The sequence below is a fragment of the Panicum virgatum genome, chromosome 4K, assembly GCF_016808335.1.
Source record: "Panicum virgatum strain AP13 chromosome 4K, P.virgatum_v5, whole genome shotgun sequence".
Lineage (NCBI taxonomy): Eukaryota > Viridiplantae > Streptophyta > Magnoliopsida > Poales > Poaceae > Panicum > Panicum virgatum.
The window spans coordinates 46,293,993-46,321,734 of NC_053139.1; the positions used below are offsets into that span (position 1 = coordinate 46,293,993).

General features: G+C 53.3%; 3 protein-coding genes and 1 pseudogene across 4 annotated transcripts; 2 read left to right on the forward strand and 2 right to left on the reverse strand.

The window, feature by feature from the left end:
• Nucleotides 1–1,169: 1,169 nt before the first annotated feature.
• On the reverse strand, nucleotides 1,170–3,579 carry LOC120704427 (beta-1,2-xylosyltransferase XYXT1-like). Of its 2 annotated transcripts, XM_039988817.1 has the most exons (3): nucleotides 3,259–3,579; nucleotides 2,926–3,161; nucleotides 1,170–2,774 (listed from the first exon to the last, which is right to left on the reverse strand). In XM_039988817.1, the coding sequence occupies exons 2-3, from the start codon at nucleotides 3,059–3,061 to the stop codon at nucleotides 1,468–1,470; spliced, it is 1,443 nt and encodes a 480-aa protein (XP_039844751.1). In that variant the 5' UTR covers nucleotides 3,062–3,161; nucleotides 3,259–3,579; the 3' UTR covers nucleotides 1,170–1,467. The 2 variants fall into 2 exon arrangements, with proteins under 2 accessions (XP_039844751.1, XP_039844752.1); XM_039988818.1 differs by having other exon boundaries at nucleotides 1,170–2,756; nucleotides 2,926–3,556.
• Nucleotides 3,580–5,387: 1,808 nt separating this feature from the next.
• On the forward strand, nucleotides 5,388–7,310 carry LOC120704428. The gene has a single exon (XM_039988819.1). The coding sequence runs from the start codon at nucleotides 5,582–5,584 to the stop codon at nucleotides 7,007–7,009; it is 1,428 nt and encodes a 475-aa protein (XP_039844753.1). The 5' UTR covers nucleotides 5,388–5,581; the 3' UTR covers nucleotides 7,010–7,310.
• Nucleotides 7,311–9,028: 1,718 nt separating this feature from the next.
• On the forward strand, nucleotides 9,029–11,082 carry LOC120704429 (alpha-1,3-arabinosyltransferase XAT2-like). The gene is made up of 2 exons (XM_039988820.1): nucleotides 9,029–9,334; nucleotides 9,489–11,082. Exons 1-2 carry the CDS (start codon nucleotides 9,211–9,213, stop codon nucleotides 10,736–10,738), a joined length of 1,374 nt encoding a protein of 457 aa, XP_039844754.1. The 5' UTR covers nucleotides 9,029–9,210; the 3' UTR covers nucleotides 10,739–11,082.
• Nucleotides 11,083–13,023: 1,941 nt separating this feature from the next.
• LOC120704430 lies at nucleotides 13,024–27,291 on the reverse strand (annotated as a pseudogene).
• Nucleotides 27,292–27,742: the final 451 nt, after the last annotated feature.

The following is a 27,742-nucleotide window of genomic DNA, read 5'->3' on the forward strand; positions in this document are numbered from 1 at the left end:
GGGTGGTTAGTTGTTGCCACTTGTTTCTCTATTGTTATTATGGACCTGTCCTCTTGGTTTTTATATTTTGTACTCAAACTTCGTTTATGCTACCTTGCAATGCAAGGACATTTTTGCAGTACCAATGAACTGTTAGACCATTATATGTTATATGAATAGTATTACAATAAACCGAGTTCTAAGTAATCCGTGCAGTACAAAATTTGTGGTAGGAACTTCTTTGAGTCATTGTATTTTTATGTTCATACGAAGGAAACGAATATGTGATTTTCCAAATTGGAAAATCGAAATGAAGCCCTTTTTTAACGTTGTTTTCGGGGAGTTGGGCAGAAGGAAAAGAGGCTCCTAGCTAAAGTTGTCTCGCCCTGCTTCAAAACTACAGGGCGCGCTACGGCTTTGACCTACGGATTTGCTGGGAAACGAAGTCATAGGCACATAGGTTCAGAGCCAGGCCAACTACGCCAATAGCACTCATCCATAAACCGGTGACGGGTACAAATAGCATAAAGAAATGTAACCCGCCTATCCGCGAGATCGACTCTATAGCATAAATAAAGCCTTCTGCTGCCAAGGTGTAGTCGTTGGTCTTCTAAATGCACGAGACTGCGCTGATTAGTTCGAATTATGCAAGTACGGGAACCGCCATTGTTTACAAACCAAAGGCACATTCTTTTTATTGTCTTTTATACGAATAGTACTACGACAAACTGAGATTTTTTTCTGATTTTTTTGTGAAGCAAATGAGGGTCGGCGGTATCTGGGAGGCGGCCGCCCCGCTGCCGGACGGCCTGGGGGGCCGGCCGCCCCGCTGTTGGGCGGCCGGTCCTCCAGGGGCTTTTCTGCAAAAAATTTCATAATTTTTTTTGCAGAAAAGCCCCTGCCGCCCCGCAGCGGGGCGACGAGGTCACGGCTGCCCGGCCGCCCTATATTCCTGTAAAATTTGAAAACGAAAATATATTTTTGTAAAAAATGAAAATAAAAAAATAAAAAAACCGCGTCCTTCCCCACCGACGACGGACGTACGGCCCCAACCCAACTCCCGGCGTCGGTGGTGCCGCCGCGAATCTTTCCTGCCGTGTGGGTGACGGCCAGCACGAGCAGCTGCCTACCCGGATCACATGACGTTGTTCTGTTTGTTGCGCCTCAATCAGGGCAGGGGACGCGCACGCTTGCCATAACTCCATGTACTCACATTATCATACAGCAAAATCGTCGCCGCTTTTGCTTTGAGCAACAACGGGGACTCTCTACTAATTGGTTGTACAGCATCTGAAATTTTACATGCCCTTGTCGTGTGATGAAATTCCAAGAGGAGAGAAAAAAAGAAAGGAAAAGAAACATGGTGTCTGTCTGTCGATCACTGTATCTTCCTGTTCCTGTAGTCACAACTCGCATGGAGGAGCCGCCGCCGGGTCAGGCAGGCAAGCAAAGCAAGCAATCAGTGTCAGTTGAGGCCTTTTCCGCCGGTCACCGGAGCAGGCGGATGGCCTTCTCGAGGACGGGCCTGAAGCGGCGCAGGTCGAGCCTGACGTCCTGCTGGCCGAGGTAGATGTCCTTGACGAGCGACCAGCTCTGCTTGTGGATGGGCATGGGGTCCAGCAGCACCGGGTGCGTCCTCGGGAACGCCTCCGACAGCGTGCTCTCCTCCGCCGTGATGTTGTACTGCAGGTACCGCATGTTCATGTCCCGCGGCGGCACCCCGTACTCGTCCATGGCCAGCCCCTCCATCCGCCCCAGCGGCACCACCTGCACCACCACCGCGTTCATCGGCAGGAACACCAGGTTCGTCAGCCCGGACCCGTGCACCGCCACCATCGCGTCGAACGAGTTCACCAGCGCCGACGCGTCCGCCATGCGCGCGTGCCCCTCGTCACCAGCTGCAGCTAAAGCACCCTTCTTGTTCTGCTTCGGCGGCGACATCACGTCCGACGTCGTCACCTCGAACCCGACCTCCTCCGCCAGCGCCACGATCTCCGGCAGGTTCACAAACCGCCGCCGCGACCGCCGGGCGATGATCAGCAGCCGCGGCCTCGCCGCCCCCTCGTCCTCCTCCGTCCGGATGGCGTGCTCCCGCGGCAGCGCGTACCGCCACATCAGGAAGCGCTTGAAGTCCACCATGGACAGGTTGCGCGGCGCGCGGCGCGGGTCGATGCTCAGCTCCTTGTGGCTGCGCAGCCCCAGGGTGGCGCGCCGGAAGCACCGCACCTCGCCGCCGTCGCCGCCCAGGTCCACCGCCTCGTAGTTGGTCAGCCCGTCCACGATCTCCCGGTACTTGTCGAACCACCACCGCTGCTTCTGCGCCACCAGCAGCTGCACCTCGCCGCCCAGGTGCCGCGACGTGATGAACAGCGGGATGATGTTGTCGTTGAAGTCGTGGTAGTAGTTGCCGCAGTACCCGCCGTTGGAGTACACCACCGCCGGCACGTCGTGCCGCACCGTGCACGCCGGGGCCTCGCCGGCGCCCACCACGCGCACCGTCAGCTCCGCGATGCCGCGCATCACGCGGGCCTCGCCCTTGCGCGTGTACGGCTGGATCGTCCACTGCGTCGCGTTCATGCCCGCGCCGGCACCGCCCGGGGCCACCACGAACACCTCCGACGTGCTCCCGCGGATGCGGATGGCGCCCTCCAGCTCGCACACGTCCGACCTCGGGTCCGCGAAGTCGCACGCCACGCGGGGCTCCGGGACGAACTCCTCCACCACCAATTTGAATCCTCTCCTGCCATCCAGCAGCAGCGATGGGAACCCAGGCTTGCCTGCAATCAAACTGGTCTCTGTCAGACGAACTAGCATCAAGTCAACTGATGAGCTAGCCAGATAACTACTCCGACAAATTGGAATGCAAGCTAGCCAGATAACTACTCCGACAAATTGGAATGCAATGTGCGATGATCGAATTTTCGAATGAAACAGCAGCTTGCATACCTTTTGTGATCATCACCATGTACCGATCAATGGCGGGGGAGTAGATGACCAAGAACTGGATGGCCCCAATGAGGAGCAGCAGCGGGAGGTTGCAGAAGGCCCCCCTGCCCTTCTTGCTCCTCGCCGCCGGCTTCATCTCCGCCCAAGCACCCGCACGGCCACAGCTCCCCGTCCTCCACCCACTCCACGGACAAGATCGGCAGCTTTACAACCATACAAAACCGAGAGCCGCTACCCTGGCACCCCATAAATGCATGGCGATTTCATCAGCTTTTTGAAGCACAACAAGAAGTACAATGGCAGGCAGGGGGCGACTGATTATGAATAGAATACCAGCCCGGGATTAACAATCCGATTTGTTAATCGCCAAGAACAGCGGGGCAGGCGGGTAGTGGCCGTGGAGAAGAATCCACGATTTGAAAGGGAGGTGGGTTTTATAATTCGCCGGGGCTCGTCGGTTGGACCAGCTGGGACTGACGTTCATGGAAACCACGTTTCCTCGACGCTTTTCTTTTTCCTTTTTCCGATCACGGGAACCGACGTTGCTCGTCGTGTTCGTTGGCTCCGGAATCGATCGATCGAGCAAGTAGACCTGCGAGAAGCCGCTGGAATTTGCAGGCGAGCCTGTCGCGGATCTTCAGATTGTGTGCGATCGGTTCCGTTCCGTCTGATCGATCGATCGATCGGGATCGAGCCGCCAGATGTGCTACATTTGTAGGAACGATCGTGAGGTCAAACGTGCGCCATGTGGGGATCGCATCTTGGAAAACCGAGTGAATCTTTTCTAAAACAAAAACCGAGTGAATTCAGAAGGCCAGCCGAATGAACAAAGTTTACAGGCAGCAGGTGGGGATGCTGACTGATACCACTGACAGATCTACGAGTTTGGCATCGCCTGGCTGCCCCGGCACAAGGAATTGTCCGGTAGCCGTGGGCACATGGCCGCAGAGGAATCACATGAGCAAAGGCAGCAGCCAGCAACAGAATGACCTGCAGCTGCAGGGGAGATTAACCGGATTGCAAGCTTGTGGGCTGTGCCACACCCTTTCTTTTTCCTCCCTTCTTGCCATTTTTTTCTTTCTTTCCTCCTGAATAGGACTATCTATACTTTATGCAAAGCACTCCGTATTAAAGTGGCAGCTTATCATTAGGTAGTGAACTACTGTCAATTAGTAGTACAGGTATTTAGTGGCGTGAGTGATTTGCGTCATCAGAGTGAGTGGTTGCGGCTCCGTCCCCCTTTCGACCGCCGCATATACTACGACTCGAAACAGTGTCTTTTGCTGCCTTGCCCGGCCATGACAAAGAAAGAATCGTAAAGAACAGCGAGCTCGGGAGACTTGAGAAATACTTTGAAACTGATGAAGCAGGCAGCTTGCTGAAGCCGGAAAGAACAGTCGAACCGACAGGCAACGCCACACACAAAGCGCGATGGGGATTATAAGAGAATAAGAGATGATGATAAGCACTAGGACGGGCATGGAAACTTCCAGTTCCCAACTACCGGCATGGGCGTGCGCCTGCTGGCTCTAGAGCCCCGCGATCGGCATTGAGATGTTGTTCTCTCTCTTCTTTTTTTTTGAAAAAAAAGATAATGGGATATAGTAGTATTTGTTTCTGCGATTTTTGTATCGTATTATACGGTTGACCGACGATTAGGATAGCATGTTTGACGAGCAACTGGTGTCAGAGTAGCAGCAATAATATGCTAGTATCACCATTTACCAAGTGGCCACGATTCTGAACCTGCATCGATGCGGTATTCTGACCTTGCATACGGGAAGAGATAGGGCACCCGCGATGATCTAGCGATTTGGGCAGGAGAGATAGAAAAACAGCAGGCGCTCGGGAAGAGCGCGTGTGAGAGGGAGCTCTCTCGGCAAGTGTGCGAGCTAGCGACGAACTCGTCGCTAGCGACCACTGTACAGCTACTGTTCATCGATTAAAAGAATCAAATCTCCAGCCAAATCGTCAACCGCTGGGGACGCCCATAGTGCTAGCCATGTCTGCAACTGCAAGTAAAGTAGCGCCGTGTTCTACTCTGCTTTTCTGAGTGGACACGTAGCCGCCGCATGTGAACTTTGATCCAAAATAAGGTGAGCGCAAAAAAAAAAAAAAAACGAGACGCATGGCCGTGGTCAACGACTGGCCGCACACCACTGATGACAACGTTGCGCGGCCCGCTAAATAGCCCAAACAAGAGACGGCCCGCGAACTATGAAGTGACAGGCCACGGGACAGCCCACAACCGCATGAGGGTGCGGCCCGCCTGAGAAAATGGCTCTGGACAGGCGACGGCCCGTCAAAGTGGCGCGACCGCCGATCGGACCCGGCGGCGGAGCGCCGCCCACCGTCTCTCTGTACACCGTTTCCCGCCGCCGTACACATCCCGTTCCCGTCCTGCCCATTTTCCTGACGCGACGATCAAGCTGACCAGTCTGGTCAGAGTCCGAGCCGTTGCTAGTATTCGGACCCAGCACAACTCCGCCCGCGCCGGCGGCGGCGTCCGAGAAATACATGGGGCACCGGCACGACGGAACAGCGGCGAGGACCGAGGACCCGGCGGCGTTTAAGTGCCTGCCACCCGCTCGCACGCCTCTCGACGCGAACAACCCGATCTCTTCACGCGATCGTGTTCCGCACGCCGCCGCCGCTAATGCCTACCATGAGCAAGCTCGCCGCCGCCGGCGGGGGGCCGCCAGGCTGGGCCGACCTCCCGCGCGACCTCCTCGTGTCCGTCCTCGACCGCCTCCCCGTGCCGGACCGCCTCCGCTTCCCCGCCGTCTGCGCCGCGTGGCAGTCGGCCGCGGCCGCTGCCGGCAGCGCCGCCGCGCCGCTGTCCCCGTGGCTCATGCTCCCCTTCAACCCGACCGCGCGGAGAGGCGGTGGCGACGCCAGGTTCTCGGAGGCGCGGTTCCTGAGCCTGGCGGAGGGCAGGGCGTACGCCATCCGGCAGCCGGCGCCCGCCGCCTCGGACCGCGTCTGCGTCGGCTCGTCGCCCGACGGGTGGCTCGTCACCGCCGACGCCTGCTCGGAGCTGCAGCTCCTGAACCCGGTCACCGGCGCGCAGGTCCGGCTGCCGTCCGTCGCCACGCTCCCGTTCGTCGGCGCCAGCCACGGCGCGGACGGCCGCGTCGTGAGCTACGACCTCCGGTGCTGCTTCGCCGACGAGGGCGGCTGCGACGGCGAGGTGCTGATACCGCCGGAGACGCTCGCGCCGGACAGGCTCCGGTACGAGGTCTACGAGAAGGCCGTCCTCGTGGCCGCGCCGCGGAGGATCGCGCCGTCGGGGTGCTGGGGCGGCTACGCCGTGCTGCTCATCTGCCAGCCCCTGTCCCGTCTCGCCGTCGCCCGGGCAGGGGACACGGAGTGGACTCTGCTCGGCACGCCGGCGCGCTGCTGGGTCGACGCCGCCGTGCGCGCGTCCTCCGAGGACGGAGCCGACGGGCGGCAGCGTCGTCAAGCGGTGTACACGATGGACGCCGCGGGGTGCGTCGAGGCGTGGGACATGGACGCGACGCCGGCGGCGGCGTCCCGGGCGATCGCGCCGCCGTGCTGCTGCTCTGCCCGCGCGTGCGCCATGTCGGCGGCGAGCCGCAGGTACCTCGTGGAGCTCGCGCCGGGGCACCTGCTCCAGGTGCACCGGCTGTGCGGCGCGGCGCACGCGCGGCACACCTGGGAGCCCCGGCCGGAGCGCGTCGAGTACACGACCACCGGCGTCGAGCTCTTCGAGTGGAAGGCCGGCGCCGCCGCTGAAGCACGGGACCACGACCACCTTCCCCGGTGGACGCGGGTGGACGGCAAGAGCAGCAGCCGCGTCCTGGGCGGGCGCGCGCTGTTCCTGGGGAAGAACACGTCGCTGTGCGTCCCCGTGGACGGCGGCGGCGGCGGGTTGAGGGGCAACTGCGTGTACTTCACCGACGACGGGCCGTGGTCGCACGAGCGGTGCCACGAGGTGGCGCCGGACGTCGGCGTGCTGGATCTCGCCGTCGGGAGCTACCGGCCGCCGCCGGGCGGCGCGGCGCGGGACCTGCTCTGGAAGTGGCCGCCCCCGGTGTGGGTGTTCCCTTCGCTCGCCGACTGATCGACGACCCGATCCCAATCTTGGAAGGTTCCATGACAAATCCATTTTTTTTTCAATCAGCTTCCGTGGTTCAGGAACAGCGGCTCAGCCTGTCGTTGACCTGCTGCTACCTGTGTGCGTGCGTATGACAGCTGGTGTGCTTGTAAAAATGGTGAGTTGAATAAGAAGGCGTGTGAGTGACAGAGGGCAACCTCTCGTTGACCTCGTGCAGCGACATGCTGCTGGCCGTAGAAAATCGGTCAAGCTCATTCTGTACTTCCCTTTCCCTGCAGAAAAATAGATACAAAGCAATAGAAGAGTACTCATTGTGTACTTGTTTTCCTAGAGGAAACTTGGTCTTCACTACTAGAGGATCTCTTTGGCCCTTGTTTTTAGTTTTTTTTTTTGAGCATTAGTACCATCTTGTCGCAAAACAAGTTGAGAAGAAAAACGAGTTTATCAAATCAAAGAGAAAAAAAAAGAGAGAGAAGAAAAAGGCCGACTTAGAAAGGGAAAGTGGCCGAAAGCACAGGCCCGCAGTTGTTGCAACGGAGGATGGAGGCCCGTGCGCTTCTCAAACTGTCGCACACATCGGCATGGCTCTGAGCCTCTGATCCAATTCAGACAAGCTCTCGGCATCTATCTATCTGATCACTTCTTCCTCCTCAAAAAAAAAAATCTGATGACTTGACACGTCCGCCACGCCATCTCTTTGTCAGGCCGCGATGGATCGGTCCGGCCCGGTCGTGTTGGTTTGGATTACTCACTTCAAAGTAAGCCGGCCGGCGACCTTCCTCGTCACTTGTCTAAATTTCTCCGGCCGGTTCAGGAGTCCAAACGCAAACGTTGAGCGGTCACACGCAGAAATGAGAAATCAGCTGGTCGTCCGCTGTCGCCGGCCCTCCTCCCGTGGGAGACCGAAAGCCACGCCTTCTCTACTACTAGACGGACCCTGGCCAGCAGCTACGGTGTATAAGCAGCGGCCGTTGCTGTTGCTGTTGCTTCAATTCGACCACACCACACATGCAGGTGCGGACCTTTTGTTTGCAGCGGAAGGAACACATCCTATTTGCTCTCCGCGGCAGGGCAGGGCAGGGCAGGTACGTACCTTGATTGTTGCCTTCCAGCAGCGGACGCGTGAGAGAGACGCCGCAGCTCCCGTCTTCTCCTCCTCGTAGCAGATCACGCACAGGTTCACAGCAGCTCCCGGCATCTGCAAGCTACCGTGCTGGCAGCCCAGCCACGTGCGCCCGCGCGCCGTACGTGCGTGCACACGGCCCCACTCCCGGTCAACACCCGCCAAACATGCCACTCTATTCGCTGTGTTGTGACTGGTGCTGATTTGTTGTGAGAGAAAAGTACTGTTGGATGACTGCTGGCTGCTGGCTGGTGATGGTTTGGTGTGTGAGAGAAACACTATTAGCTGTTGCAGTGAGAAAACTGCTGTCGCTGCGCACGTTCAGCTCCTCGATCGCTCTCTCGTCAGCTAAGCTGCCGGCGCCTACAGCACCGAAGGCCGCCGCCGCCCGGCGCCGGATTCCCGAAGCAGGCAGTTGTTTTGTTTGGTTACCCGTCTGTAGCCGACACGACACGACACGCCATCCCTGCCATTTCTCGGCACGCGCGCGCTAATAACGAACCCAACGGTCACGCACACCTGCAGCGCGCGCGGCCATCCCGTCCTAGTCGACAAGTGAGGAAACCCCAATTTCCACCTCGATCGATCCCGGCCTTACCGTTGGTGATGCGCGCGGCGACGGACGGAGACGGACACCACGTTCTCCGCCCGCCCGGCGCCGGCGGGGTGGGTTTTTTTTTTTTGAAAGGGGGCGGGGTGGGTTGGTACGCCGCTGGGGCCGGCCGCGGCGGCTACCGGGCGCTGGGCCAGCGGCACTCGCGCGCGCGGGCTTGCCGGGCCCGTCTCGTCCCGTCGGCTGTAGCTGCCGCAGTGGTTGCCGCCTTTGCCTGCCCCGGCCGGGCCCAATCCTTATCGGGCGCCACCCACCCACCAGGCCACCAACTTCTTCTCCTCCCTCCGCGGTTGCTTTGCTTCGCTTCGCTTCGCCCGCCGCGGGGTCGCCATCGATCAACGCGACGCCCGCGCGAACGAACTAACCCCGCCTGCTGCCTTTAATACCCTCCGCTACACCGCTGCCGCCCGCTAGCCGCTGCTGCTTCGCGAGCTCCGGCCAGATCCAGAGACCCGGCGGCCGGCGGCGGCGATGAAGCAGCCGAGGGGCCGGCAGGAACCGCGCCGGATGGGCAACGCCGCCATGGTCGTCACCATGCTCGTCTCCCTCTGCGTCCTCACCTACATCAAGGCGCGATACTGCTCCAACCCCTTCCGTACGTCCCCTCTCTCTGCTTGGTCGAGCACGAGCAGTGTCGATGGTGGCTAGCTGTCTGAATTATTATTGGAGCTCAGCCTGAGCTGAGCTGACGACGACGATCTGAATTGAAGCCTGGCCTGAATTGGATGCTTTCTCCTGCCTGCCTGCAGCCAAGCCGGCGGAGGAGGTGGAGGTGGTGGAGGTGGACGAGGACTACGACAGCACGAGGTACAAGCTGGAGGGCCCCGTCGGGGAGGAGGACTTCGACCCCAGCCGCCCGACCTGCTACAACACGAGCAAGCGCTCGGAGCGGTGCGCGGCGGTGGGCGACATCCGCGTCGACGGCAACCACTCCAAGATCTACATCAGCCCGCTGGACCGCGAGTGGCGCACCAAGCCGTACGCGCGCCGGCACGACCCCGTCGCCATGGACGACGTCCGCGAGTACACGCTCGTGCCCTTCGGCGGCGCCAACGACACCGCCGTGCCGCCGCCCTGCACCGTCAACCACTCCGTCCCGGGCTTCCTCTTCTCCAACGGCGGCTTCGCGGGCAACCTCTACCACGACTACACCGACGTCCTCGTGCCGCTCTTCACCAGCACGCACCACCTCGGCGGCGAGGTCCGCTTCCTGCTCAGCGGGATGAAGGACTGGTGGAACGACAAGTTCACGCCGCTGTTCCGGCAGCTGTCCCGGTACGACGTCATCGACGTCGACAACGACCGGGAGGTCCACTGCTTCCCGCGGATCGTCACCGGCGCCACCTTCCACCGGCCCATGGGCATCGACCCCTCGCGCTCGCCGGGGGGCGTCACCGTCGCCGACTTCAAGCGCCTCCTCCGCCGCGCGTTCCGGCTGGAGCGCGCCGTGGCGTCGCGGTCGGGGGCGCCGCGCCGGGACCGGCCGCGCCTCCTCATCATCTCCCGCAAGAGCTCGCGCCGGTTCTTGAACGAGCGCGCCATGGCGCACGCGGCGGCGCGGGCGCGCTTCGACGTGCGCATCGCCGAGCCGGACAACCACACGGACATGCCCAACTTCGCGCGGCTGGTGAACTCGGCGGACGTGATGATGGGGGTGCACGGCGCCGGGCTCACCAACATGGTGTTCCTGCCCAGCCGCGCCGTGCTCATCCAGGTGGTGCCCTTCGGGGGGCTCGAGTGGCTCGCCAGGGTCACCTTCAAGGACCCGGCCAGGGACATGGACGTCAACTACATGGAGTACAACGTGTCGCTGGAGGAGAGCTCGCTCAGGGACCTCTACCCGGAGGACCATTTCTACCTCAACCACCCCTACGACGTGCACAAGAAGGGCTGGGACGCCATCAAGACGGTCTACCTCGACAAGCAGAACGTCAGGCTCAACCTCACCAGGTTCACCAAGACGCTCGAGCAGGCGCGCGATCTCCTGCCCGAGCCCTGATCATAGATCGATCCTCATGCTCATGGATGCCAATGCCATGCCTTCAGATTGGCCCGGCACCTGCAATGCAAGTGGTAGATAGGCTCGCTCACACCATGTCTTGAAACTTGTTTTTGTTTACTTGTTTTCTCCTCCTTTTTTTTCTCCTTCTCCCCTCTTGTGGCAAGATTCATTTCTTTCATTGTTTTTCCCCCCTTTTGGCAAAGGAGGAGAGGAAACAAAGCAAGGTTGTGTCCTAGACGAGAGAGGGTGTGTCTAAGGTTAATTTACACACACAAACACTGTAAATTGATTGATTGTCGATAAGTGCCAAGGCAGAGAAAAAGGTAAATTATTTGTCCGTAGCCCATAGGGTGTCATGTGATCATGACTTTGCCATCATCTATAATGCTTAGCACTGCTTCCTGCAAACCCAATCAGAAATGTGCCACTCTGGCCTCATCATGTCCCCCTCTCATCCTCGACAACGGAGGCTTCGGACTGAGGACTTGTTTAGGAGGCGGCCTTCGCTTTATCTTAAAGCGGCATGTATGTATGTATGTATGATGCTTAAAGTTCTCGCCAAACATACTGTTGTTATCTTAAAGCACCAATCCCCTCTTCCTCTGTTACTCCGAGAAGCCCGGTTTGCAACGAGTACAACCTGCTAAACATGACCGATCCCTATAGCCTGTTGCCCTATCATGAAGCACGAAAGAGGTCTTAAACAAGGCATGGACGACCCAGCACGGTGAAGTGGTTGCTAAACTGTTTTCCACACGAAAAAGGAAGGGCCCGTCTGACAGGACAGTAGACCAACCTAAAGTAGCCATTTCCTTTCCCTCTGAGCCTACCGGAGATTATCTTCTACCCATACAAACGTGTGCATTAGATGCCATCGATCAGCTGGGGAAAACGCTCAAGCAACCAACCATGGCATCCATCCTGAAGCATCCTGGACACCCCCCCCCCCCGGCCTCTCTCTGTGTCCTTGGCGCGATTATTATTATCAGTAAATCCCTTTCTGATGAGAATCGATTAGCCCACACGGTGAGCAGGTGGAGTATTGAGATTTGGAGACAGCTCAGCTTCCACGACAACCTCCCACTCCTGGATCCGAGCTACCAAATTTTTGTTGCTTCCTCGCCTTTCACGGTGCCATCATTGAGCTGCAGAAACCGGAAAGAACTACTCCAAGACCATCACATGTAAGCCAAGTACCCTTGCTTTTAGGCTGATAGCTCAGTCCTGCCAGATCCAAGATTGGAGCTGCTGCCATGGACCAAAGGAAGCATATATACTTGCACAGAGTTCTTACCATTATGTCTTCAACAATCGAAAACGACCTAGCAGTAGCGTTGAATTTTAGCTAGAATTGATGCTCTAATGGCAGATGCATCCAAAAGGCTGGAATTTCATTATTTCACTATAACTTGCATCTGAAAATTTCAGTTAGAGTGGATAAATGGTGACAGGAGAGGATAAAAGATACCACAAAAGCATTGTCGCCAGCGGCCAAACAAAAAAAAAAGAAGGAAATGCTACTGTTAAACAGGCAATGGGTGTGGTCATTGAAAATACCACTTCACTAAGATGCAGCTTAGACATCTTTGTCTCTGCTTTTGTCCAGTTCACCCCTTTGACTAAACTCGGCAATGTAGCTTTTGGGTGCCTAAGGCCTAAGCTGACTCAGGTACCGCTTGACATAAGTAATACTTCTGTCCCAAAAGGAGGAGGAACATGTATGATAAATGATATCCAAGGATACCTAGTTAAGTACTTTATACTAGTACTGTTTCTATATCATTATCACTTGATTATAGTGAAGCTTCAGAATTCCCTTCAAAATTGTTTAATCAAGCAGCACTCTCATCATAGTGAAGTTTCAGAATTCTTTTCTTTCGGGGATGGTACCATGCGTGAAACATGAAAAATGTCAACTTTATATCATTAGGTAAAATTTATTCAGAAATAGTCCACAATACGACTTCAAAGAAGGTGGGCATATTATAATGAAATGATGCACCTTCTCCATTTTTGCCTGGATCATATGTATAAATCGAGAGAGCCGTATCAACAACTAATGCATGATGGAATGTAACATCAGATCCTTTAATGCTTTCTTTAAGGTCGAAGCTACACTAGATCACTAGCTAAGTAACTTCAAGGAAAAGACAACTTGTTAGGTAGAGCAATGCATCATAATAGTAATTTAATGATTAGTGCTGTTTTTCTTAAACTGATTATGGATCTTAACTGTCTGATCTGGTAAAAAGAAGGGGTGGGGTGGGGGATAAATAAAAGCCTAGTCACACCGATAGTTGACATGCTTTTATTTTCATCTGCTCCAACTGGAGCAATAGTTGACAAAATGTGTTTGCAAAGACAATCTGTACTGTATTTTCTTATAAACTGTAGATCTAAATTTGTGATATACAGATATGTACCATGATCTAGTCACATTGCTAGGTGGACCATGTCTTTTATCCAGTATAAGTCTCAAATGCTGAAGAAGTATGTACTATATAAAAGAAAATAGTACCTTAAGGGAGCGAAAATCACAACTGCTGATATTCAGGCTGATGTTATGCTTCCATCTGAATGCCGAACTCTAGCCTGGGCCTTTTCAGCCTATAGAGAACAAAACAAAAGGTGTACAAGATAAATTAGTTATAAAGAACATAGTAAGATTCAGCACATCGCATCTCCTGAGGTGGTGGCCTGAGTGTAGTGCTGGTTGTAAATAGTACACCAGTATATAATGTTTCTTGCCCACAATATATTACTGCCGAGTTACCAGCGAGCATGAAAGTTAAACGCAAAGTGCTATGCATGTTTAGGCCTGCCCTGGGTGGGGGCAAAGGGTTGAAACAAAATTTGGAACTGAGGTATTCCATGCATTTTGTGATGTGCATTCAACAAATTTAATTAAAAAAAAGATTAATTTATGCTATGGATTTGTTTTTCGAAAAGTAACTTTATAGGGAAGAAACCCTAGCAATCTACATAGATTAATTCTGCATGCACTTCACCATCTATGCAAACCTGCCCCCCACTTGTACATTCATTGCCCAGGCTGCACCCTCAAAGACAACATTGGGAAGATTAAATTTAAAACTAGCTGCTATCCAATTTCAACAATAGAGACTAGACAGCATGCATTACTGATGGCGACATCATAAGTTTAAGGGTGTGCCTCTTCATCCCAGCTGGTTCGAAGTATCAACACTAATGACGGGATAATTAGTCTATTCCTCCAACCCTAGATGGGTGGGTATATATAGATCCAATACATGAGCCTCTAGATGGGCCTCTATACACATGCGCTCAATATACTCCAACACCCCCCCCCCCCCGCAGTCTGAACTACCGGCGCAGCGGTGTTCAAGACTGGACAACAAGAAAGCTAACACCCCCCGCAGTCTGAACTACCGGCGCAGCGGTGTTCAAGACTGGACAAGATGAGAGTACAAGTATAGCACAAAAAGGCTAATACCCCCCGCAGCCACAACTAACCACCGGCTACGTTGAGGCTGGATCGAAACTCCGAGAAGGTCGACGAGGGCAGCCCCTTCGTGAAGATGTCAGCAAACTGGGAGGTAGTCGGGACATGGAGTACCCGAACATCGCCGATGGCGACTCTGTCGCGCACGAAGTGTAGGTCGATCTCCACGTGCTTCGTCCGCTGATGCTGGACGGGGTTGGTGGAGAGATACACGGCGCTGACGTTGTCGCAGTAGACGAGCGTGCTCTTGGCGAGCGGGCTGTGGAGCTCCGCCAAGAGCTGTCGCAGCCAGGACGCCTCCGCCACGCCGTTAGCGACAGCCCGGTACTCCGCCTCGGCACTGGAGCGGGAGACAACCGGCTGCCGCTTGGACGACCAGGAGACCAGGTTGCCGCCCAGGAAGACGGCGTAGCCGGAGGTGGAGCGACGAGTGTCCGGGCAGCCAGCCCAGTCAGCGTCGGTGTAGACCACCAGCTCAGCAGAGGACGAGCGGTGAAGTACCAGACCGAGGTCCACAGTGCCACGGACGTACCGGAGGAGACGCTTCAGCACAGTAAGGTGTGACTCCCGGGGATCATGCATGTGGAGACAGACCTGCTGAACAGCGTAGGTGAGGTCCGGCCTGGTGAAGGTGAGATACTGCAAAGCGCCGGCCAGACTCCGGTAGGCTGTAGGGTCAGCCACCGGATCACCCAGATCAGCAGATAGCTTCGCCTGAGTGTCGACTGGAGTGGAGTAGGGCTTGCAATCAGTCATCCCAGCCCGCTCCAGAATATCGAGGGCGTACTGCCGCTGGTGCAGAAGGAGACCAGACGGGCGAGGCTCAACAGTGACGCCCAAGAAGTGGTGGAGCTGACCAAGATCCTTCATAGCGAACTCCTGCTGCAGAGAGGAGATAACACTCTGAAGCAACTGCTGACTGGAAGCTGTGAGCACAATGTCATCGACATATAGCAGCAGATATGCCGTCTCATCCCCACGGCGGTAGATGAAGAGAGACGTGTCAGACTTGGCCTCGGTGAACTCCCAGTGTCAGCAAGAACGTGGCGAACCGAGAGTACCAAGCCCGTGGAGCCTGCTTCAGTCCATAGAGAGACTTGTTGAGCCGGCAGACCATATCCGGAAGACTCGAGTCCACAAATCCCGCAGGCTGAGAGCAGTAAACAGTCTCTGACAAGGTGCCGTGAAGAAATGCATTCTTCACGTCCAGCTGGTGCACAGGCCAAGTGCGCGAGAGCGCAAGTGAGAGGACCGTGCGCACTGTAGCGGGCTTCACAACCGGGCTGAAAGTCTCATCATAGTCCACACCAGACCGCTGAGTGAACCCCCGGAGAACCTAGCGAGCCTTGTAGCGCTCCAGTGTGCCGTCAGCCCGACGCTTATGCGTCCAGATCCACTTGCCAGTCACCACATTGCAACCAGACGGACGCGGCACGAGGTCCCACGTCTGGTTGGCAAGAAGAGCCGCGTACTCCTCTTCCATCGCGCGACGCCAGTGAGGATCCGCCAAGGCGTCGCGGACAGAGGAGGGTACCGGAGAGACCCGCGGCTCTTCCTCGGTGGCGGAGAGAGTCGCGGCCTGTGACGCCATCCGCCGAGTCACCATGGGATGGATATGTCGAGGATCCCGATGGATGACCGGCGGGTGGTACACCTCCGGCTCTGCGCGAGAGGGAGCCAGAGGAGGCGGCGGCGGCGACGGCTCCGGTGTCGGCGTCGTAGGAGCCTCCGGAGCAGGAGTCGGAGCCGGTGTCGGCGCGGAACGACGCCGGTACACCTGCACCGGCTCAGCGTACCGCTACAGCGCCGGGTTCGGCGCCGGACGACGCCGGTACACCTGCACCGGCTGAGCGTACAGCTCAGGTGCAAGGGAAGGCACCGGGGCCGCGCGAGGCGCAGCGGGAGACACCGGGGCCGCGCGCGGCACGAACGGAGGTCCGGGGGCCGCGCGTGGCGCGACCGCGGGAACCGGGGCTGCACTCGGCGCAGCAGGGATCACCGGAAGTGGTGCCGGTGCGCCGGAAAAACCTGCAGGAAAAGGACAGACAGGAAACGGTGGCTGGACCACCGGGTCAGTCGGAAACAGGGACGCCAGCTCGGGATCAGGAGGTGTGGAAGAGGTGGAGTAGGGGAAATCCGACTCGTCGAAGACAACGTGTCGGGAGATCAGAACGCGGCGAGAGGTGAGGTCAAAGCATCGGTACCCCTTGTGGTCAGGGGAGTACCCAAGGAACACACAACGAGTCGAGCGGGGCGCCAGCTTGTGAGAAGCTGTGGCGGACGTGTTAGGGTAACACGCACACCCGAAGACCCGAAGGTGGTCGTAGCGAGGAGGGGTACCGAAAAGAGCGTGGTGTGGAGTGGGAGCAGGAGAAGCAGTGGACGGAAGACGGTTGAGCAGGTAGGTGGCGGTGTGGAGGCTCTCAGCCCAGAAGCGCGGGGGGAGAGAAGCCTGGATCAGAAGGGTGCGCACGACGTCGTTCGTCGTGCGAATCATCCGCTCAGCCTTGCCGTTCTGAGGAGAGGTATACGGACAAGACATGCGCAGCTGAACACCCCGAGACAAGAAGAAAGACCGGGAGGTAGAGTTATCGAACTCCCGCCCGTTGTCACACTGGACGGCCTTAACGGTGAGGCCGAACTGAGTGGACACCCAGGCAAAGAAGTGGAGGAGGGTAGAGAAAGTCTCAGACTTGGCGCGCAAAGGGAAAGTCCAAGAGTAATGAGAAAAATCATCAACAATGACCATGTAATATTTATATCCAGACATGCTGAGTACAGGAGATGTCCACAGGTCACAGTGGATGAGATCAAAAGCACGCGCAGCATGCGAAGAAGAAGAAGAAAACGGAAGTCTAACATGACGACCTAGCTGGCACGCATGACAGAGGTGCTCAGCAGGAGACTTAGTACAAGGAACATCTGTACTACGACTAAGCTGAGCCAAAACGTCGCGGCCGGGGTGTCCAAGCCGGCGGTGCCAGGTAGTGGAAGAAGGCGTCACGGCAAAAACAGTAGACGAAGAAGAAGCCGAAAGCGGAGAAGCGGAAGCAGGAAGCCGAAGAGTGTAAAGGGGCCCTGGGCTGTCACATCGGAGGAGCGGACGCCGGGAAGCCGAATCCTTCACAGTAAGACCAGAAGAGTCATTCAATAGAACAGGAGTTGTCAGCAGTAAACTGGCGAATGAAAAGAAGGTTGTGAACCATCTGAGGAGCAAAAAGAACATTAGGAAGATGAGGAGCAGAACCCACGGCGGTGACAGGAAGGCAAGACCCATCACCAACCATGATAGAAGAAGGACAAGAAGGGTGTGGGGGTCGGACAGAAGAGAGGATACCAGCATCGGGAGTGGTGTGGAACGAGGCACCCGAGTCAGCGATCCACTCGGTGCTGGTCGGCGGCGTCAGTCCCATGGTGCTGAAGGACTGCGCCAGAGCGGCCTGATCCCACCCGCCAGGCCAGGTCGGCGGCTGGCTGGGCTGAGCGGGCGGGGTCCAGGACGGCGCGAAGAGTAGAGCAGCACCAGTGAACATGGCCGCCGGCTGGAGCTGAGGACGAGGCCCCCCTCCCGGACCCTGGAACGGCCACATCGAGATGCGCCCTGACCATGGGTTGATGAAGGATGGCCAGGGCGTACCTCCAGTGGCAGGGGCAGGAGTGGGAGCAGGAGCCGGTGTCGGCGCGCCCCGACGGCCCCCACCGGTACCGGTGTTCCCAGAGGCAGGGGCACCGGTGCCACCACCACCACCCCGTCGCCGGCGACGTCCACGGCCCCCCTTCCTCCGGTCTGCCCGGCGGAAGCAGCACCTAGGAGGGAGGTGGCAGGAGCGGTGGAGGAGGCCGGTGGAGTAGCAACGAGTGCGGCGGTGGTGGGCGAGGAGGATCCGGGCGCGAGACCACTGGTGATCTCCTCGAGGGCGAGGTCGTCCCGGACCTGCAGGAAGGTGGGGAAGGGCCTCTGGCGGGCGATCCAGCCCTTCAGGTGGTCGTAGGTGCTGCTCAGTCCCCGTAGTACATTGAGCACCAAGACCCGATCGGACACTGGATCCCCGAGGTCGTGAAGAGCATCGGCCATGCTCTTCATCCGCCGGCAGTACTCACCGACGGAGAGGTCCCCCTGCACGAAGGTGCGGAAGGTGGCGTCGAGCTGGAGGGCGCGGTACTCGGCGTTGCCGAGGAACTGCCCCTCGAGCGCCACCCAGGCCTGCCGCGCGGTGCCGCCGTGCGTCCTGACGAGGTCCTGAAGATCCAGGGAGATGGTCCCGAAGATCCAGGACAGGGCGACGCTGTCAAGGCGCATCCACGTCACGTCACGCACCTCGATCGGCGAGTCGACGAGGACGTGGTCGTCGAGGGCGTAGCGGCGGAGGGTGAGGAGGACCTGGTCCCGCCAGCGGCCGTAGGAGGAGGACGCGGGGTCGAGGAGGACGGAGACCAGAGCCCTGATGTTCTGGACGCCGGCCGCCTGGAGGTGGAGCTGGGCGACCATGGGGTCAGTCGGGTCGTACCGAGTTCCAGATCTAGCGGGCGGGGCCTGGTGGGAGGAGGAGGTGCCGTGCTCGGGGTCGACGGGCTGGCCGGAGGAGACGCGAAGGAAGCGCTCCGCCTCGACGACCCGGAGGGCGAGGGCGTCGGCCGCGGCACGCTCGCGCTCCCAAGCGAGGGCAGCCACGCGGACCCGCTCCTGGGCCGCCGAAGCCTCGGACTTGGCGGCGAGGAGGGCCGCAGCGAGAGCGGCGGCGGCCTGATGCCCGCGGAGGGCGGCGGCGGAGATCGGCGCGTCCGTGGGCGACATCCCGAGGCCAGGCCACGCGGGATCAGGCGCGGCGTCGATGACGGGCAGCTTCCCGGCGGCGACGGCAGCGCGGTGGGCGGCCTGCACAGTGGCAGCGGCGGCAGCAGCAGCCCCTGGTGCCTCAGGCAGCAGCAGGGGCGCGTGCGGCCCTTGCTGGGGCGGCAGCTACGGCTCTGGCGGCCCAGGCGGCGTTGCCTGTGGTCCAGGCGGCCCTGGCGGCGCCTGGATCCGCGGCTCCGCGGGTCCCACAGTCCCCACCACCTCCGGGCCGGCGCCAGCCGCGGCGGCGGCGGCGGCGGCTCTTGGCCACGCGACCGGCGGCGCGCGAGAAGGAGTCCAGGCGGCGGCGGATGGAGCGCCTGCGGCCGGAGCAGAGGGCCGGGCCCAGGCGGCGGCGGCGGCGGCTGCAACACCCTGGGAAAGCAGGGGCCCCGCGTCCACGGCGCCTGCAGCCGGAGCAGAGGAGGAGGAAGGGAGGGGAGGGAAAGAGGAGAGGGAGAGGGAGGGGGCCGGCGGCGCCGGCGGCCGGCCGGCCATGAGCCGGCGGCGGCGGGCAGCAGAGGAGGCGCCGGCTGGAGAACAGAGGCGGCTGGAAAACAGAGGAAACCTAAACCTAATCTACTGATACCATAATGACGGGATAATTAGTCTATTCCTCCAACCCTAGATGGGTGGGTATATATAGATCCAATACATGGGCCTCTAGATGGGCCTCTATACACATGCGCTCAATATACTCCAACAAACACGATCAAAGCAAATATTTGCACTGCCATTGCACATATAATTCCCAACCAAAGGCCCTGGGCACATGAAAGGATCTCAGACCAGGAGCGGGAAGATCCACAAATATATTTTAGAATAGCATAAAACATAGAACTTACCATGCCACCAATGTTCAGAACAAATGCAAAAGTAACAGCTGAAGGGAGACCGATAGCATAGTAAGCAAACAAGTTGATAAGTGAACATACTTTCTGCAGCCACATCCTCGAGCCGCTCCTTAAATGCCATAACAGACAACCAAAAAATGTTGAATAATATCAGTTAGATAAAGAATTATTGCTATTATGATTACAAAGTGGCATAAAAAAATCACTGAGAACCGATTATTTTATATGTCAGCACAGGAACTATCACTCTTGTATATAGGACTTGTGTCAGTTTCTTTATTAGTAAAAGAGTTGACGATACGAAACATAGTAAAAGTAATAGTTTCGGAATGGCACTGGTCCCAATTGGGTTGTATGCTTGTTGGCATACTGGTAAAACCCTATCACCTGTAGCTGGCCATAAAAAACATTTTGAATCTTTTTTATTTTGAGATCATCGAGCACATTGGATCTATGATCATTTTAATATCAACCGGCTATGGCGGAAGCAATTAATTTACATGAATTGATTGCACCATGAGTCCAAAATCAAGTGATCAGACAAAACAAAAGTTAGCATCTATGCAATCTGACACACAAATTATGATACCTGCACTTGAATTTCTCAACAGGGAGCAGAAATACATTGTGATGCAAATGTATTTACTAGACATGTATTTATCCCAAACCTGATAGCGTGCATTGTATTCCATCCATGAAGTCAGAAGTAGAAAGAATCGGCATCATCATCGACACATACTTCACAACCTCTTTTTTGTTGCTGTATAAGTAACCCCACATATCTCGCACCAATAAAGTGGTGATAGCTATAAAAAGGCCTTCAGTTAGGCACATGATTCCTGAAATATAAATGGATAGGCGTGCTGCCTGTGGATTCCCGGCACCTAATTCATTGGACACTCTAATACTGCAAAGCAACAAGAACCATGGATCAAAACTAGTTAACCGCAAGTTTTTTATGTTAATGTCGAAAAAACAAAAAACAAGGTGTACATTCCTAATTTATGCTCCTCTGACCTTGTTGCACTGCTGAGGCCACTTGGAATTGTATAAACCATCCACATTGTGTTTAGGCTGCAAAAGAGACGAAGTCACTTCACAACAAACACTGACAGGGTAATCCATGATGCATGGTTGATGCACATGACACGGCTATCATGAGAAATGAAAATGGAAACACACATGCAACTGTAAAGTGATGACCCATGTTACAGAACAATGTTGGATCTAAAAGAAGTTATTAGTTTGGTTTCCTTACCTGATGGACAAAATCGAAGTTTCCAGTTTTGGATCTGGAAGAAATCCTGCTAGCAGAACCACCATCTCAAATGCCCAATACTCCAAGCTGAGCTATCTTGCAATTCAAATAACCAGTTCCATGCAGAAAGTAGGTAAACCACACATCAAAACATAGAGTTATCATTGAGAGCTTATTGAAATACATGTTTGTGTTTTTTTTCCCAATGATGCCCCATATCAGGCTTACCAGGTCATAAAAGTAGATGGAATGGCTAGCCTCATATATCCTTTGACATCCTTTAACCTTACTGCCTCCATAGACCATCCTTTCCAACTCCTTCTGCCAGCTTCAGAGATTTTAACATATATTGCTAGCAATGCCACATTGAACCAATAAGATATTGAGATCGCCAAAGCTGCACCTTTGTGACCAAGGCCAAAAGTTTGAACCAGGAACCAGCATAGCATAATGTGAAGTAGCAAAGTGAGTCCAGAGCAAACTACCAATATTTGTACAATATTTTGGGTCTGCAGGAATCTGGTGAGGCACTGAAGCAAACCATATGCAAAAAGACCAGGAATCAACCACTGAGCATACAGTCCAGCTTCAGATGATATTTCAGGATTTTGACCAAGAGAAATAAAGATTTGACCAGTGAAGGCCAAAATAAAGGCCAGAAGCACACCCATAAGCATAAGAACAATTATAGCCCTTTGTGTGTGTGTCCCAAGCATATTATATTGTCTTGCTCCATATGATTGTCCACAAAAGGTATCCAGTGCGCTTCCCATACCCAGCTTCACATGGAAATGAGGGGCACAGATATCATTAAATTTATTTGTATTACAGTAGGCATCAGTGCATCACGCAGTAGAGCATTCAGCATTGGGCAGACAACTTAAAATACACACTCTGTTGTTGTTACTCAGTACTCACTAGTCACTACTACCAGTTATGTAGTTAGTACAATTATGAAGCACGTGGAAAACCAATTGGATTAATTACACAATATTCACAGAATTCGAACTAATTTTGGTTATAAAGTGCTCAAACAAGTAGCTCCTACGTCTACGATGTACATGTTCCGGTTCACATTTTTTTCCCTGCTACTAGTCATGCACAAGCAGTACCACGGAGTTAAACTGAAGCGCGGTTGCTACGTACTAGGACGCTGAAGCCGGTGACGTTGGCGAAGGAGGCTGCGACGGAGGCGCCGGAGAGCGAGAGCTCCCCGAGGTGCCCGGCGAACATGACGGAGACCACCTGCAGGCTGTACTGCAGCAGGCTGCAGACCACCAGCGGCGCCGCGAGCCCCACCTGCCGCCGCACCTCCGCCCCCACCGCGGCGCGCGGAGAAGCGCGGGGCAGGAGGAGAGGCAAGGACGCTGCCGTGGCGGCCGACGCGCTCGCCTCCGCCTTTTGGTACTCATCCCACACAGACTTTGTGCCATCTCTGGAAACTCCAGATGTGCATGTGTGATTGTAAGTCTTCAAAGCTGCTTCTTCCTTCACCTGTTTCCACATCCTTGAGGGGTATGCCTCCCTGATGTCTGCATCAACTCTGGGTGTGATGGATTCAGTAGTGGCTGCAGTTTGTCCTGATCCTATCAGTTCAGACACTAGTTTTGTGCTGGCATTCCTCTGGTGCTGCCCTCCTTGATTTGCATTCCGTTTGCGTGACCAATGTTTCTATATCATATTTAAGAAGGAAAAATATCGAGAAAGTATTAATAAGTCACAATATTTAAGGTAAAACTGATAATACACTTACGTGGCACTTTAGCATAACAATACTCCACTGGGTCAAGGATGCCAGTGTTTTTAAGGCCCATGGGAGGTACCACTAAATTTGGTTAATAATTCTTTTGAGGTAACATATTATAATTTAGTGGTAGGATGATAAAAGGGTTAATGAGGACGGTGGCTGGTAAGTTAGAGGATTCCACAATCAATCGGTCCCACAAGGGGAAAACAATGACAATGGATAGCCATCCAAAATCCTTTTACCTGCCATGTACCCGAGTCCAAGGCAGTGGGGGGACAGGCAAAAATGTAATAAACAGAAGGGTCGGACAAACTTTTAATATTCAAAACAAAATAAGCCAGCACAGCACAGGTCATCAGCTTGTTGCTGCTTAATCATGACTATCCTAAAATAGTGTATTTTCTTCATTTTACAAGAAGATTCAAGCTAACAAAATTGGTGTACTGCTAATGGAAGCCGCACTATTGAAAATTTAAGTTATAAAGAAGTTTTAACTGATGAGTCCTTTGATGCAAATAATTAATCAATCACCCCACCTGTAGATGGCTACTTATATGCTTACAGGTCAAACCTTTCACATTCATCAGCTTCCGAATCTTCTCTGGTGTAGCATCTGGTACACCCCAAAAAACAAACAGCTCAAGGTCATGTTTTCATTCAGCTAATAAAAAGTAACAAAGGTTAATTCAAATTTTAGATATCCTTAGTCCTTACAGTTGTCCCCAAGAACATCAATAGCATCCAGGAACTTTTCATGGAGCTCAACAGTCCATGTGACTCGATCCAGCTTCTTTGAACAACCATGTGCTTTTTCAACTTCTGGCACTTCAAATTCACTGTTTCCAGGATTGGATAAATTGTTTCCCTCTAGGATAAGCATTTCCTGGAGCCTTTCAGTAGATGATGAAACCATTCCACTTTTGGTCCTATTAGGAATTGGCCCTTGAGGTGTTGCCTTTTTAGACTTGTGTTCTAATGCTTTCTGCTTCAGCATGTTCAAGCTTGCTGTGTCCAATGGCTTGAGCACATAGGAACATGCTCCCAGGGCCACATTTTCAGAGAGTGCCTCCTCATCGTGATGAGCACACATTGCTGTAAATAAGGAAAAATAATCCTGTAACAGTGAGTTTGGGACTGATGCAAAATTCTTAAAATAATAGAACTCTGAATATAAACTTACTGATAACAGGGACTTGAAGTTCATTTAGTATGTGGTGGAGCAGCTCAGAGTTTGCCAAAGAGCCTGGTGCTATATTGCGAAGATGAACATCCACCAATACCAAATCAAGCACCTCCTCGATAGCAGCCCTGCTTTTAACAAAATCTAGGGCCATCTCCACTTTTTGGAAGGGGATAACTATGCAACAATACAGGTAAGATTAAAAATGCTTGGAGAGAAAAAAAATGTTACAATGTATTGAATAGATCTGTGTAACTTGATGGGAATTGAAAATTTGATTGATCAGAAGATTTGATAATCAATTTTCAAGAAATGGGAGCTTTTCTCAGTGTTCCAGTTGTTTGAGTCATCCTCCGAGGACATTTTTAATGTTCTTGGGGAGCCTATTGACAATTTGGGTCCTATGTTTGGCAGGGTGACCCAGAAACTAGCATACTGAAAAAATAAATTCAATAAAAAAATTCATTTACTACTACAGCTTTTAGTACGTAATACTCCCTGATTGAGAGACATTTGATCGGCAATTAATGTTTTGGAGTTCTGAACAAAGCAAACACAAGAATCTAAAATGGCATACCGAAAATGATATTCAGAAATCAGAATCTAAAACGTCATACAGCTTATCATATGCGATAAAAAGGAATGCAACAAAAGGGGATATTCAGAAATTGAAAATTTATGATATGTGACAAAATGGAATATTCAGGCATTTCGAAGTTTGAACCTAAAACGTCATACCGCACATGCAAATTTATGATGTGCGACAAAATGGAATATTCAGAAATTGAAAATTTATGATATGCGACAAAATGGAATATTCAGGCATTTCGAAATTCGAACCTAAAACGTCATACCGCACATGCAAATTTATGATGTGCGACAAAATGGAATATTCAGAAATTAGAATCTGAAACGCCACATTTACACCTGTTTTGCGTGATATGGAATATAAATTATAGAAATTCTGAGAACCCAAGATCGGAATCCAATCAAACGCACACATATAGAGAAGATACTCCCTCCATATAGGAAATAGATGACGTTTAGGACAGCGACACGGTCTTCAAAGCATAACTTTGACTGCTTATTTTTATAAAAATATTTGTTGAAAAGTGATATATTTATATTTTTATAAAAGTGTTTTTTAAGACAAATCTATTCATATAATTTCACTTTTTCAATCTCAATAACTTAAAAGTTATTCATGATTTATATTTCCAATGTTTGACTCAAACCTTGTCCAAAACGTCATCTAAATCCTATATGGAGGGAGTACCAAACATCCTTGAACAGCATCCCTGTGACTATCACATTGTAGGTGCACTTTTTGGGCAGATGACCTGAGTTCCTCTACGCCTTCCTCAAAGAAGAAATTTCTTTTAAAAAAATTTCGAACAGATTTAGACAAATGTGTTTCTTCCCTATCAGCTTCAGGAATCAGACAGAAGCCATGATATTGAGAAGAGCTAACGAATATTGGAATTCTTTTTCAGGGTAACTAGCAAGAATTACTACAAAACACAAGTTCCTCAGCTTTCATTAAAAATCTCAGATTACTTGGAAAGGGTAATGTTTACGGCATCTTAAATCAATTCATAAGATCTAAACACCTACAGGTCCAATTCCTGGGTGATGAACTAAAACAAAAAAGAGTCCCCAATTCAAAAGGGATCTATCTGGAATTAGAAGAAAAGAAAAAAGGTACATAATCCAGGTCGAAGGGTAGAGCATGAATAGTTGAGATGGCCTTTTTGCAGTCGTTATGTCAACCACACCAAACATTCTGAGTAGCTATGAAATAGGTAGTTTATCATATAAAACTTGAGAGTGTCAGAGAGAAGAAAATTTATATATCCATGTTGGTCCTAGATAATAAATATCCTATTAAATGACTAATCGAACACGGTAACGGTTGCTGAAATTCAATAACCATAGCAAATCCGAACCGTGCACCAACTGACTTTCTTCTTTCCTCTAGAACACACTTACTTTTTTGGAATCAAAGCGGAAACAAAGGAACATAAAAAGAATTCCTAAATAGAAATCTTCAAAATTGGAAAGCACCTTTGAAACCAGACTCCACAAGCATGTTTGAAATGATCCACGAGGAAGTTGGGTTATCATCCAGAAGCAGAACTGAAAGGTTTCCCATCACAGGGTGGTGTTCCACCATGGGAAGCAAAGAGAAATCCTGGTGGATGCGCTATCATAGATTCAGAGGGAGACATGGATTCCCAGCATTATATAGACATCATAGATGTTATTAATTTAGAAAAAGACAAGAAACTTAAGAAGTCTGAAATCGCCTCATTTGGATTGCATGTTGACTTGGACTGGTGCACATAAAAGTTCTCATGGACAAGAGACACGATGATGCAATAATACATCAGAACCTTGACATTATATTTATTCATTTTTTATATGGAAAAAGAGTAAAACCATGTTTTTTCACAGCTTCACACCCTTTGAGGTTTGAAGTAATAGTTTCAAGAAAAAATAAATCTACATTGGAAGCTGGATTAAAACTAACCGATAAATATATGCAAACCTCAATTTCTTCCTCTGCTATTTTCATTTCTAGAGTCAAATTTGACATGCTAAGTATGAGGGCAGTTTATGGAAGGACTGAGGTCACTCAGCAGTGAACTGTAATGGCAGTAATTTCCATGATAACTGCCTTTTGGAGTGGTCTTGGGCATGGCATGACCACAGCCAAAAGAAAAATCCCATCAAATGAATCCTGAACGATTCGATGGCATTACTTTCACATAGTAGTTCCCTAAAATACTAAAATGCACTATACCATGAGCGGTCAAAAATGCCACATCACATCGGTATACGCCCAAACCACCGTAAAAATCAGCACTATCCAGTCCCATTTGAACAAGAGTTTAGCAACGATGATCTACTTAAAATAATTTAAGGGCAAATGTTTTTGTTCTGTTTCATCTAGTCCAGTGAATTTCTTTTTCTTAATATTTCGCAGCTGGTTTCCTATGGCCTGCATTCCGGAATCCTGAACTCCGGAAAATCTGGGAGCGCCAAAACAGAGCGGACTGAAATGCTAGGTTTCGGTTTTCTACCAACAACCGGCACAGGGAAGAATCTGAAGAAAAAAAATTAATGCAGGAGCACCACCGAATCCAAACAACTGGAATGCAGCATCAACAGAGACACAGAAAAAAAGGGTTGCAGCCCAAACCTAATCAATGCCGAAGCACCCGCCGAGGATTCACCTGCAGCCGCAGCCACAGGCGCGCGCGCTTCGATTTTCATTAATCAGGGTGGACTCGTGGAGGCCGCGGGGCGTCAGCCCCGCGGAAGGCCGCCGCCCGAGGAAGCCCGGCTGCCGCCAGGCGCAGGCGGGCGCGGGCATCCCGGCTGCCGTTTCGCGGGCGCGGCGGCGCGGGGGCTGCGCGCCTGCGCCTCTGCCCGGAGCGCCCCCTCCCTCGGTCAGCGACTCAGCGGGTCGGTCGGCCGCTCGCCATCTGTCGAGAGTTCGAAATGGGCCGGCAGTAGGAGAAGTCCGGGCCCTATTCCTTACTTACTGGGCCGTCAAAATACCTAAATGGGCTCCAGACTTTCACGCCCAGACGGGGTGGCCTGCGGGGGTAGGTGGGTCCGGACCCAGACGGCATGGGGCGGGC

Excerpts from the sequence above, each read along its gene's own strand:
- LOC120704427 (XM_039988817.1), bottom strand. The coding sequence starts at position 3,061 with ATGAAGCCGGCGGCGAGGAGCAAGAAGGGCAGGGGGGCCTTCTGCAAC. Across the intron at positions 2,775-2,925 it reads CATGGTGATGATCACAAAAG|AGACCAGTTTGATTGCAGGC; the intron begins GTATGCAAGCTG and ends TTCGTCTGACAG.
- LOC120704429 (XM_039988820.1), top strand. The coding sequence starts at position 9,211 with ATGAAGCAGCCGAGGGGCCGGCAGGAACCGCGCCGGATGGGCAACGCC. Across the intron at positions 9,335-9,488 it reads ATACTGCTCCAACCCCTTCC|CCAAGCCGGCGGAGGAGGTG; the intron begins GTACGTCCCCTC and ends GCCTGCCTGCAG.
- LOC120704428 (XM_039988819.1), top strand. The coding sequence starts at position 5,582 with ATGCCTACCATGAGCAAGCTCGCCGCCGCCGGCGGGGGGCCGCCAGGC.